This window comes from Agelaius phoeniceus, chromosome 13 (genome assembly GCF_051311805.1).
Source record: "Agelaius phoeniceus isolate bAgePho1 chromosome 13, bAgePho1.hap1, whole genome shotgun sequence".
Classification (NCBI taxonomy): domain Eukaryota; kingdom Metazoa; phylum Chordata; class Aves; order Passeriformes; family Icteridae; genus Agelaius; species Agelaius phoeniceus.
Window position 1 is genome coordinate 14922185 of NC_135277.1, and position 12535 is coordinate 14934719.

Below are 12535 nucleotides of genomic sequence, written 5' to 3' on the forward strand. Positions count from 1 at the left end.
GTGCACACAGGGAACAACACTTCTGTCTCTTGGGAAGTGCAGCTGTCAGTTTTTAACAAATTTCCCTCACCTGGAACCAGTGGTGGCATTAAGTTGTTTCCTGTATCAGCTTGGAATGTGTAATATTCAGGGCTTACTGGAAAGTTTAAGCAAAATCAAGGAAAAAAATCTCCTCCCCTGCTTTTCTGATGTTTCCTTTTTGTTCTGTCAACTTTTGTCCATTTAAAATTTCATGTCTTAGGTAGACTAGACCTGACCTTTGCAGGCTTTTGAGCTGGTGGGGTGTATTTGCCTGCACACATTGCAGCAGTCCAGGAGCCTGTGGCTTTAGATACTCACCTGACTATTTTGTGCTGTGCCCTCAGTGTTTGTATTTTAGTTACTGTTCTTGAGAGCTTCCACATTTGCATTCTCTTGATGTGTACAGGAATCAAAGCAGCATAAAATTACACTGGCTTTGGACTGTGTGGGGGAAATGTAAAATGAATTTTGTCTTTGTGTAGTAACTATAGTATTTTTTTGCCTTATTTTTAAAGCAAAGAAGCAGCTATTGCTACTTTAGAGTAATGCTCCTTTCAAATGTTAGGAGATGCTTAGAAACAGGTAGAGAGGGCTCATGGGGAAATTTACTGTAGTGTCTGATTAACTAGTGCTCATTATCCAGAAATCTTTGGGGAGTGGAATTAGTTGCAGCTTACAACATTACAGAACTTTTTTGTTTCTAGGACACTTAGCATGCATTTAAATAGCTAAATATATGTATCTGTTTTTAATAAGCCAGGAACTATTTTCAAGGGAATGAGCAGTCCATTTATGTTTTAGTCTGGTACATTCTAGCTTATGCACCTAAACTGGAAATCCAAAAGAGGAATAAGAAAATCTCTATCAGTAATGGTTGGGAATGAAGTAGAAGGGTAAATGCTTACTTTTAATTTTGTTAGACATAGTGGTTTTAGCATCCTTTTAATCAGCTGTGGGAGCCTCCAAAAGGGACTCTATCTGGAGAAAAAGAGGCATGAATAGGGATTTTAAATAAGCTACTGTGCTTGTTTTTATCAATGACTTAGAACAAGATGGTTGTTTATAATGCAAGAGTGCTTCTCTTCACAGTTTGTTGTGGAGATTGGAGTACTTTCCTCTATTCTGTTTAGCTGCCTTCAGGCACATGGTTTTAAAACTGGCAGAGGAATGCACTGAGAAGTTGTAGTATGTCTTGGCTGAATAGCTAAGCATTGTTTCTCATATTTTAAGACTTCATTTTGCTTCAGGAAAGCACATTCTACTTGTGTTTCAATTTTTGTAATCTCTTTTATTCTCTACTGCATGTCTTGGATGAGCAGACTTGCTGAGATCTGTTTTCTGAAGTCATATTTCTGACTCTTGAAGCATTATTTCTGATGGGGATTTGATCCATTTGTGCTTTATGGGCAGGGATGCTCATTATTGCCCAGTAGCACCATCTAGCTGTTAGTAGTGCAGAACTTCCCTCTCTTTTCCCTCCAGTAGAGACCTCTCCTTTATGAGAGCAGATGGGTTTGCACCTGCTGACCAAGCCATTGTTATACTTGAGAAAATACCTTTTCCCCCACTTCTTGGCAAGTTAGTCTGGTATTATATGAAAGGCTGCTATTTGTGCCTGTCTTATTTCAAATATCCTTTAAATCCTTGCTTATTTGCCAAGTCCCAGGAAGGAAACTTTATTTTTCTAGCTCATTATTAATATTCATCTGCTCCAAGCCTATTAAATTATTTAGTGTTCATCAGCTAGCAGTGTAGTGGTTAACATTTCAACATGCAGCACATGTTCAGTTCTGCTGTAGTACAGCTGGTAGCTGTAGCTCAGTACAACAATACAAGAATACCTGATCTTTTGAACTCAAGGAAGAGAAATTACATTCTGTAGAATTTTCCTTGCTTTTATCATTTAAAAACAAGATAGCTTGTCCTAAATTTCTTCAGTTTGTTCTCCACATGTGTGTAAGAAATGCATAAGAAGCAACAAATTGTCTTCTGACTAAAATGTGTGGATGAGAAGCACTCCCCTCTTGTCATAGCTGTAAATTAAAGGCTTTATCCTCTGAGGAGATGAGAAATGAGGAACATACTTACATGGACCTTGGCAGGGCTTTGCAAGGATAAAAGGTGCCACAGCAGCACTTGTGCTTCAGGGCAGCTGACACAGAAGGGAGCAGGTAAATTAGCTTGGTCACAGCAAAGTCCAAGTATTAAGTCTAAAAATCCATTATTTCTCTAGGAAGGGATGAGGAAAAGACTGTTGTAATGGATTTTCTTACTCTCTTCCCTTTGCTTCTCAATTCCTGATATATTTATCAATATACAGCACGTGTGTGTGACCTGTGTGCTTGAAGCAGAGAGCTTGAAGCTTTAGACTCTGTGTCCCATGTGCTACTGCTCTCTTAACTGCCATAGCTAGGGAAGTCCTTTGTTAATGTGCTATTAGGGACAAAACACTAAGATTTAGAAATGGTAAAAACTGTTAATAATGTGATAGTCTGAGAACAAAACCTTCCTAAATAGTAATGGTGATCCCTTACCCTCAACCTGATGGATGAAAGTATTTATTCTCTAGTCTTAGTAGACTAAGATCATAGAAGCAGTTCTGTATGCAGAGTGCAATCTTTTTTTCTAATGTAGTCATCGAAGCAGAGAAGATGAGAGAATAACTAAACCAGGAGCTGTCTCTACACCTGTAAAGAATGCAGATGATATTTCTAAAGCTGTGGAAGAGGTGACAGTTGAAAGAACTGAAAAACAAACTCCGCCACTTCCAGGTAAAACCATTAAAATATTTTAATTATTTGTGTTGGTGAGAGTGGATGACCAGTGAAGACCTAATGCTCTTGCATGTTTGTGGAATGACTTTCAAGTCTTAAAACAGACCAAGTCCTGATTATTTTTATTTCTGGATACAAACAGTCGTTGTAACCATAATCTCATTTATATCTGAAGAGTTTTGGTCCTGAAAACCTACATTGTGGGTTCTGTCATTATATAGGGGTCAGATTTCAGTGTTTAAGGTTATAACTATAAGTGATGGTTGTAAAGAGTTTTGTACTGATTTCACAGACAAGGTTAAAATCTGTCATTTCTTTTCTGAGTGTTCAGCAGTAAATGTGTTCTTATGGGTTACTGTAGCAGATTATATTTATAACAACGATGTATTTAAGCCAGTTTAGAGCTCCTGTTCCCAAGATACAACTCAGAACATGTCAAAATGCTTTGTTCATATAGCACTTAACTTCTGTCAAGGACAAAGAAGGCAGGTTAACAAATGCAGTACGGCTAATCAAACCAGACCAAAATCTCTTTCCTTTTTCCCAAAAGGAAAGGATAAGCTAAATGGCAGCAGATAAAAGCCAGATGGTGTAAGAAAGGAAAAAAAAAAAACAAAACAAACAAAACAAAAGATGATACAGGACACTGTTCCGGGCGGGCTGGTACTTACAAGATTTTTGTTTACAGAATGAGGCACTTCAGTGAAATTACAAGTGGAGAAAGGAGCTGTGCAGATGGTTTAGAGGGAGCTATTACTGAAAGGCTGGGTGCAATGAGAGAAAGCACATTCAAGCTTGAAAATACTGGAGGACCTAAGGGATGAGCAGTGACACTTCTGCATGTAGTAGTCAGTAGATTAGTGAAGAACTGGAAGGGGTCTGATATTGATAGACTCTGAAAGATCTTGAAAATAAGGACAGTAAGTTTTCTGATACAGCAGCCATTATGAAAAAGATGGTCATAAGAGGTGACCTTTTACAGTAGTGTTATGAAGAGAGGCAAATGAAGTAATTTATATTTGCCAAGATGGAAAAGGATGTGGTAGTGAGATTAGAAAGATGAATTCTGCAATTCTGTAAGATACTGAAGATTAATAATTGGCATAATACCAATCCAGCCAGATAGGCAGCCCTTAAGATGGTTCTTAATCCAAAATAATGTACTGATAATTGGTCTGAGGGGCTAGCAAACCAGTGATAAATAGTTTGGGGGTTTTGTTGGTTGGTGGGGAAGGAGAAATGTTCTGTTCTTGCATGAATGGAAAGAGGCACATGGAAATACTTAGTTTGGGTGGGAGGAGTTGTAGGCCAGTACATGAAGCTAATATTTAAATTAATGTCTGCAGATAAAATTCACTTGCACAAGAGAAACTGAGATACAAAAGTGTAGCAAAGAACATAATCCATTAACAGCCTCGCAAAAGCTCTGGGGAAATGAGGAGCCTTCCAAGCCTGTAATGAAGATGTTAGAGAAATGGTTGGCAGAATCTGTGATGCTTTGCTGCTTAGACTGGGGGCGAGGACAAGATCACTGTCATACTTGATTGTGTCAAAGAAGGGTGGGAGGAAAGTATTTGTTGGGAGGGATCATCAGAGGCTTTGCCTATGCCTAGGAAAGGTTCATTAGAGACTTAAAGGAAAATACTGTGTTACTGTATGGGAAGGACCAGAGTCACATTAGAAACAGGCATAATTACCCCATTGTTGCCTGAAATTCCCAATTTCAAACTAGTCTGTTCAGTGATTTGAAAGGAAGGTGGTGAAGTTCTTGTTAAGATCAGGAATATTAGGCTAGTTCAAAGTCAGACTTGTTTGAAATCAAATCTTTTCCTGAGTGCAAAAATGAGCCTATAAATCCTTGTAACACAGCCAGGCCTTTATCAGAGAAGAGCCCCTGCTAGTGCTAATTGCTGAGGGAAGCCTGCAGTGGCAGTTTCCTCACAGGAACTCCAGAGAAGCTCTGCAGCAAAGCCATAGTAAGTGCATAGCTCTAAGGATCACCAGCTGGATCTCAGGCATGTAGAGTAGATCGAGGTTTTAAGGCATTTTCATTTCAAAAGTTGAATTCTTAAGTGAAGAGAACTAAAGGAAAATGAAGATATTAGGTCAGAAAAATTAAGGTTAGAAACAGAAGGATTGAAAGTGGTCTTGGGAGCATGAAGCCTTCTAGTTCTCATCCTTTTGAAGTGTTCAGAGTACCTAGTGAAGTGCAGAGGAAGTTTGGGAATATTTACTGAAGCAGTTGTTAGGCCAGTAATCACACTGCATGATATGAGTGTCTTCTGCTGTGAGTTTTCTAGTATTTTACTTCTAAGTGGGGTAGAGGGAAGGCTAATGAAGAAGTCATTAAGTAAGTCATTAACTAATTTAAACTTCACATTTTCATCTTTAAATGACCAAATGGACATTGGGAATCTCTGGTATTTTCATAGAACCAAAGCCAGTGTATGCACAAGGAGGTCAGCCAGATGTGGATTTACCAGTCAGTCCATCTGATGGTCCTTTACCCAATTCAACCCATGAAGATGGAATGCTTCGGTAACGTATCTCTGAACTCTCTTGGAACCTGCCTGCTTCTTAGCAAAGCAAACTGTTATCCAGGGTACTCAGTAACCTCTCTCTGTGCTCTCATATCATGTCCAGTATTCTGTCCTGACCCTTCTGTTCACAAATAATAGGATTTAAGACATGAGATCTATTTCTGAGCCTGGTAGGCATTTACACTGTTTTATTTACCATTGTAAAGTCTATTCATTTCTATGGAAATTAGCCCTTAAAATAGTCAACAAGTGAAAAGGATGTCCTGGGTTTGTTTCTCACTCCTCCTTTCCTGTCCCTATCTCCAAAGAGAGCAAAGTTACTGTAGTATATTCTTTACCTTTCATAGTAATTGGAGAGCAGTGAATAAAGGCTACTGCAGAAATGTGCAGTGTCCCAGCATGGAAATAAGTCTGCTTCAACTGGGATCTCCTTTATGGGCATTAGTGTACTTGGGAACAGATTCTAGTTTGGTTTGACCTCAAATTCATCTTGATCTCTTCAGAGCCAAAATAGATCTGTATGCCAGCAGAGCTCTTTAAAAGGAAGAATGTTTTTGGAAGAGAGTGTCAGTGTCTCACATAAACACTGAGTGTAAGACAGACAAACCATACTAAACATGTACATGCAGGTGGGTTTTTGGAGTGCTGCTATTGAGCATGTTGTAATGCTGCAGTTGATGAGCAGTTAATGGTATGTATAGCAAAATATCCACTAATTGACTAACAAGCAGATTACTTCTTTGCATGTTTCAAATTTACCAGGATATTTTGGGCTATTACAACAGTAAGTGGAATATTTTCTAAATTTCTAGGCCAAGCATGAAACTGGTAAAATTCAGAAAAGGAGATAGTGTGGGCTTGCGACTAGCAGGTGGCAATGACGTTGGCATATTTGTAGCTGGTGTTCTGGAAGACAGCCCTGCAGCAAAAGAAGGCTTAGAGGAAGGGGACCAGATTCTCAGGGTATGCCAAAACTTAACATTACAAATGTTTTGTTGTACCAAACTGTTTTCTTTCTGTAGGATTGAATATTTTGCCTTTGTGGTTCATACACTTTCTTTTCTGTATGTTTTTATTAGATTATTTACTAGGAGCAAAATCTCTTTTTACTGTACTGTTGCTAGGAAGGTTAGTAAGTTTTTGATATTAAATTTTGTGGACTAATTCAGTTTATCAAGTTGTTTGATTTCATGCTGAGTGACTAAGTTGTCAGAGTGCTCTGTGGGCTACTGATGTATTTAGGTGCTCCATAATGAGCATTAAATGAACAGCTACCTATTTTCCTGGAAGCTGTGCTTTTACTGAGAAATAAAGTGGGACTCTTTAGAGGTCCAAGAGGCATCCTGAGATATGTGCATTTGGTATGTATGAAATTGAGTAAGAAAATATCATAGCAATAGATTCAGATTTTCTATTGTATTAATTAAATCTCTGTAATAATTTCATATGCTAATTCAAACTGATTGCTTCATTGATACCAGGTAAATAATGTAGACTTCACAAATATCATCAGAGAAGAAGCTGTCCTGTTTTTGCTTGATCTTCCTAAAGGCGAAGAGGTCACCATTTTGGCACAGAAGAAAAAAGATGGTAAATATTTGTGTATTCCATTACCATGGAAATGATGTAGTAGACTGCTTAGAACAGCATTAAAAACTCTAGTGAACAATAACTAACTGCTGGCTTGCAGGAAATTGGCTCCTTAGACCATTGAGTCCTTTTGCTTTCAGGATAGGTGGCCACTGCAAATGGAGTGGAGACTGGTATGGTGCCAGTATACACACACCCACACCCCTAAACAAACAAACAAAATTCCAAACCAAAAATGCCTCTTCAGAATAACCCCTACACCTAAGTAATGTCTTGGCATTATCCTTGGAGGAAGTAGAAGAGTCAGTTGTGATTATGCCATTGAAAATGAGTGGTTATGCTGATGTGTTTGTACATACAAACTTCTTCTCTCAAGATGAATTCCTTCCAGGGCAAATGAAGTAAGCTTGCACTTTGATCAAATTCTTGACTATAAAAGTTGAATTGATGTTAGTAGAGTTTACTATAAATAGTTGTGGTGCTTAAAATAGAGCAGCTCTGAGACATTAAGGCTTCTTGAAGTAATGCACATTTAGAACAAGGAGAATTAAGGTGAGGCATTGCTTTGTGTAATTCTTGTGAACATTCTAACATCACTTGAACTTATATAACACTTGATGTTTTGTGATTTCTTTTCCTTCTTTCAGTTTATCGTCGCATTGTTGAGTCTGATGTAGGGGATTCTTTCTATATCAGAACTCATTTTGAATATGAGAAGGAATCTCCTTATGGACTAAGTTTCAATAAAGGTGAAGTGTTCCGGGTGGTGGACACTCTGTACAATGGCAAACTGGGTTCATGGCTGGCCATTCGAATTGGGAAGAATCATAAGGAAGTGGAAAGAGGTATCATACCTAACAAAAACAGGTACGATCCTGCAATAGTTAAATTACTGATTCAAACCCACAGCTTTAAATGGCATCTGTACCATGAATGACTGGACTTCTTGCAGGACACAAGTTTATAGAATTGGTTCAGTAAGAAACAGTGTAAAACATACTGAAGTAAAATATCTGTGGATTTGCTTTTGACTTGAATAAACCTTCTTTTCAATACAAGAGATAATACAAGGATATAATAAGTTTTAGAAATGTGATACCAGGCTCAGTAGTTATCTTGTAGTTTATAATACAACAAGCAGTGGCAGTGGGTTTTTTGAGAGTGTGAGCTTGCTAGTCAGGCATTACTTCAGAAGCTGGCTTCTTGGTAACTGGGATTTGTTGTCACCTTAGAGCTGAGCAGCTGGCTAGCGTACAGTACACGCTTCCAAAGACAGCAGGAGGAGACCGAGCAGACTTTTGGAGATTCCGAGGCTTGCGGAGCTCAAAAAGAAATCTCCGGAAAAGCAGAGAGGATCTCTCTGCCCAACCTGTTCAGACCAAGTTTCCTGCCTATGAAAGAGTTGTTCTTCGGGAAGGTATGGCTTTACTCTTACTGCACAGTACAGCTTTGTGTGGTTTGGTTTGCAAAAGCCAGTTTGGGTAAATGTATCTTGTATTTGGTTTAAGCAATCGATATATCTTGACTTTTCTTTTTTCCTTCAATTCTAGCTGGGTTTCTCAGACCTGTAACCATTTTTGGTCCAATAGCTGATGTTGCACGGGAGAAACTTGCTAGAGAAGAACCAGATATCTTCCAAATTGCAAGTAGGTGTGAGATCAGCTTTCTCTGCAGTGAGGAAATAGCTTTCTTTGGGTAGATTGTTTCTACATTATTACTTCAGTTAACGTATTTAACAAGACATTGACAATGTAAAGGAACAGACTAAATGTAAGTTCTACTACATTGCTGCTAATAATTCTCTTAAGACATATTAGTTCTATTTATAGCCACCTCAATTCTGTATCTCATCCTATTTCATTTTAATTCTGTATCTCATCCTATTTTTAAGTGCTTTTGTAAAGATGTGATTTTTATGGCCATTATGGTGGGTAGACTTTCATGTATGATATGTAATCAGAAGTGTCTTCAAGCTGAATTGACAGCTTGAGCTATGAAATGGTTTGTTTTATCTTAATAAGGGAATGTAGAATATGTTGTAAACTTACAGTAGGTTTTTACTGTGTCCTCTTTACCAGAAAGTGAACCAAGAGATGCTGGTACTGACCAACGCAGTTCTGGCATTATTCGTCTCCACACTATAAAGCAGATAATTGATAGAGTAAGTCTTCTATTGTCACTGGACTTTTAATACAAGAAAAGTAAAACTGATAGCATGAAGTAAAGTGTTGGGTGTTTTAAATGTAGAATGGTAACTTACTGTGTTTGCTTTAAAAATAACTTTCTCATCTCTCTGTTGGTTAATAAGAAAAAACCTATCACCCTTCTTCTCTGTATTAATAACTGCAGCCTGGATGTGCTTCTAGGCTTTGTTCCAGAGGCTGTTGTCCTCTCTCCATTAAGGCTCTTTTAGGCTGTTTCCTCTTTCATTTAAAGCCATGGTGTGACATTATAGCTAGAAATGGTTACTTTATTTATGAAGTTGTTTTGCCCCACCCCAGTGTACAAATTGATCACTTGACATAATTATTATATAAGTGTGAGGACTAAGAAAGGGTTCTTCCATCTCTCTTCCTTAATATCCTTAAAACCTATACCATTAGTGCATTATATGAGGCTCACCTATTCATTTCCTTACTTTAAAAAAAACTGGAAGATTTTCAGATGCTGAAGTATGAGAGGGGAAAAAAGCTATAATAGCAGCAAAGTCAGCATGCTTCATGCTGTGTGCCTGATTGCATTGAATGAAAGCTGGCCAAGTTCTGCACTCACAGTGATATTTTTTTTGTAAAAAGGAAGATAGAAATGTGTATATCTTCTGTTTCAGATTTTGGTTTTTTCCTGTTTACAGAATGCTGATAGGAAACGGCTTCTTTTTATTTCAGTGTCTGCTTACTTTGAGGAGATTTAAAAAAAATATAATTAAATGTAAAAAAATCCTAGAGTTATACAGTGGTCCTGCAGTTCAAAATGTATATGCCTATTTAGGATTGTATTGGAATTGATTTGGTTTTTATTATTTTGTTAGTTCAAATAGAAGAAGGATTTAAATCAATACTTTGAAACAATGAATTCTCTAAAGGCAATACAAAATCAGTTTGTGGAGTATGTTAAAATTCATCTAGAACATAAATGGTTCACTTTCTTGCCTCTGTCCCTTTTGTCACTGCAGGACAAACATGCTTTGTTAGATGTCACCCCCAATGCAGTGGACCGGCTGAATTATGCACAGTGGTATCCAATTGTAGTGTTCCTAAATCCTGACTCTAAGCAGGGAGTAAAGACCATGAGGATGAGGTTGTGTCCAGAATCCCGAAAAAGTGCCAGGAAGCTGTATGAAAGAGCTCACAAGCTCCGCAAAAATAATCACCACCTCTTCACAAGTAAGTAATTAGACAGACTGGATTAGAAATTCTGAGAGGAAAGGGGAGGCAAGAGGAGAGAAGCTTCTACCTCCAGAACTTTCTGCAAATGGAGCAGGTCAGGCAGTGACAGACTTGCTCAGGCTTTGCCATTCAATAACCAGTAGTTAATTGGTGTGTGCATCATTTGCACATGACTGCTCAAATGTAAAGCAATCTGAAACATCAGAATGACATTTCTAATAGATCTTGTGGCTCTGCAGGATCATCGGCCAAAATCAAAACTTGAATAAATAGGAAAATGAGGTAACATTATTGTTTTAGTGTGGCTAAACTCAAGCCTCTCTTTATTCTAAGCTACTGTTAATTCAGCATTTCCTGTGGGATAAAACGTCCCAAACCACATCAGACCTTAAGGTTTCTTTGGATACTAGTTTACATTACTGTTTAAGTCTCATAGTTTTAACCTACCAGTTTATATTGCTTTCATTACTCATGGTACAGACCCTTCTTGTAGTTCTGCAGAAATCATAAGTCAAATTAATCTGCTGTACTTCTAGCTACCATTAACTTGAATTCAATGAATGAAGGATGGTATGGAGCTCTTAAGGAAGCAATTCAGCAACAACAGAACCAACTGGTGTGGGTTTCAGAAGGAAAGGTAAGAAATAATGTTTGGGGGGAAATGGCAAAACAGTGTTCATGAGAGGTTTTCTGTGAAGGTCTAAAGCAGTAGTGCCTCCTGGCTGTGTGAGCTGCTCAGAACTGGTTTGTCACTGCATTATAGCACTTACTCTGTTAATGAGAACTGTACAGTTTGTCCTTATGCATATAGCTGTACAGTAAAGGGAGCATTTGGTTATTTGCATGTTAACTGGAGGATATAGTAATGCTGTGAAAATTTTATGGGGATTGGATGGGTTTTGTCAAAGAACTTCTGGGAATTTCACTGCATGGGTTCTCAGGGCTGGGATTGCCTGATGATGGAATGTGTTTTTCATTATTATAAAAGCAAGTGGCATATTGATGTTCTTACTGACCTTTCTGAGAACAGTTGTGAGAAAACACATGCTAAATCACAAGTTAGTATTCTGTGTTCCCCACTAAATCTCCACTTAACCTTCTTGAGCTGCCTGTTACTCTATGCACATTAGATCCATCCTCTTGAAGAACTATTATCAAGTGAAGTGCCAACTAAAAGTGAGCAAATGATGAATCAGCTATTGTTGTGGGTTTCTTAATTAGATCTGGATTAGACCTTAGCTCCTTATATGTACCTGCAAATTAATGATTCTGATATCATAAAACCACTTTAAAAGTGCAGCTCTCTATTTTTCCAAGCACTTTGCTATCTGTGAACACTGCACTATCCCCTTACACTGACAGCCATCTGGTCCTTCAGTAAAATGATTCAAAGAGCTAGGCTGCAGACAAGTCTTTTAGGTCTCAACACATTCAGTGATGGAAACCTGATTTCTTGTCCCCTGTGATGATATTGATGCTGAATTTGATAAAACTCCTCCCACGTTTACATTGCAAGAGAAGGGCTGTTCTTTAGAAGGTATTTCAATAAACGTGTACCCTAATTCTGTTTGCCACAGGCAGATGGTGCTACAAGTGATGATCTTGATTTACACGATGACCGCCTTTCTTACCTCTCCGCTCCCGGCAGTGAGTATTCCATGTACAGCACAGACAGCAGACACACGTCTGACTATGAGGACACAGACACGGAAGGGGGTGCTTACACTGATCAAGAACTGGATGAAACTCTGAATGATGAGGTTGGGACTCCTCCAGAATCTGCTATTACACGCTCCTCTGAACCTGTTCGAGAGGATTCTTCTGGAATGCATCATGAGACTCAGTCTTACCCTGCTTATGCATCTCAAGCTCAGCCACAGCCAAATCTCAGAATAGACTCTTCAGGATTTAAAGCAACTACTACTCAGCCGGTAAGAAAGTCATTTTGTACACTGACCACTATACACTTACTTCAGGTTGCAAGGTCTTTTGAATAAGAAATGTCCATTTATATTCTGCTTACCAGTGTTGTGTGTGCATACAAGAATCTGTCAACAGCAACAATACATTACAGTGAATTGGAGAATCAGCTTGCCCTGCCTGTTGTAGTGACTCATTGACAGGAGGGGGATTGAAGTACCATTCTACTTTGATTAAATGTTTTGCTTTCATAATCCTCAACCTAATGAATTTTTGGAAGAGCTAGTGCATGATACTGTCAGTA

At 38.4% G+C, this 12535-nt stretch overlaps 1 protein-coding gene across 10 annotated transcripts in view; it reads left to right on the forward strand.

Moving 5' to 3' along the window:
- TJP1 (tight junction protein 1) overlaps positions 1 to 12535 on the forward strand; it is a 160505-nt gene that overhangs the window by 131018 nt on the left and 16952 nt on the right. For all 10 annotated transcript variants that reach the window (XM_077185781.1, XM_077185782.1, XM_077185780.1 and 7 more), the window contains 11 exons: positions 2656 to 2792; positions 5228 to 5333; positions 6148 to 6298; positions 6817 to 6925; positions 7573 to 7792; positions 8158 to 8342; positions 8476 to 8571; positions 9004 to 9086; positions 10098 to 10308; positions 10848 to 10948; positions 11889 to 12242. In XM_077185781.1, coding sequence (XP_077041896.1) covers positions 2656 to 2792; positions 5228 to 5333; positions 6148 to 6298; positions 6817 to 6925; positions 7573 to 7792; positions 8158 to 8342; positions 8476 to 8571; positions 9004 to 9086; positions 10098 to 10308; positions 10848 to 10948; positions 11889 to 12242 — 1753 coding nt within the window. The remainder of the gene's footprint in view (positions 1 to 2655; positions 2793 to 5227; positions 5334 to 6147; positions 6299 to 6816; positions 6926 to 7572; positions 7793 to 8157; positions 8343 to 8475; positions 8572 to 9003; positions 9087 to 10097; positions 10309 to 10847; positions 10949 to 11888; positions 12243 to 12535) is intronic.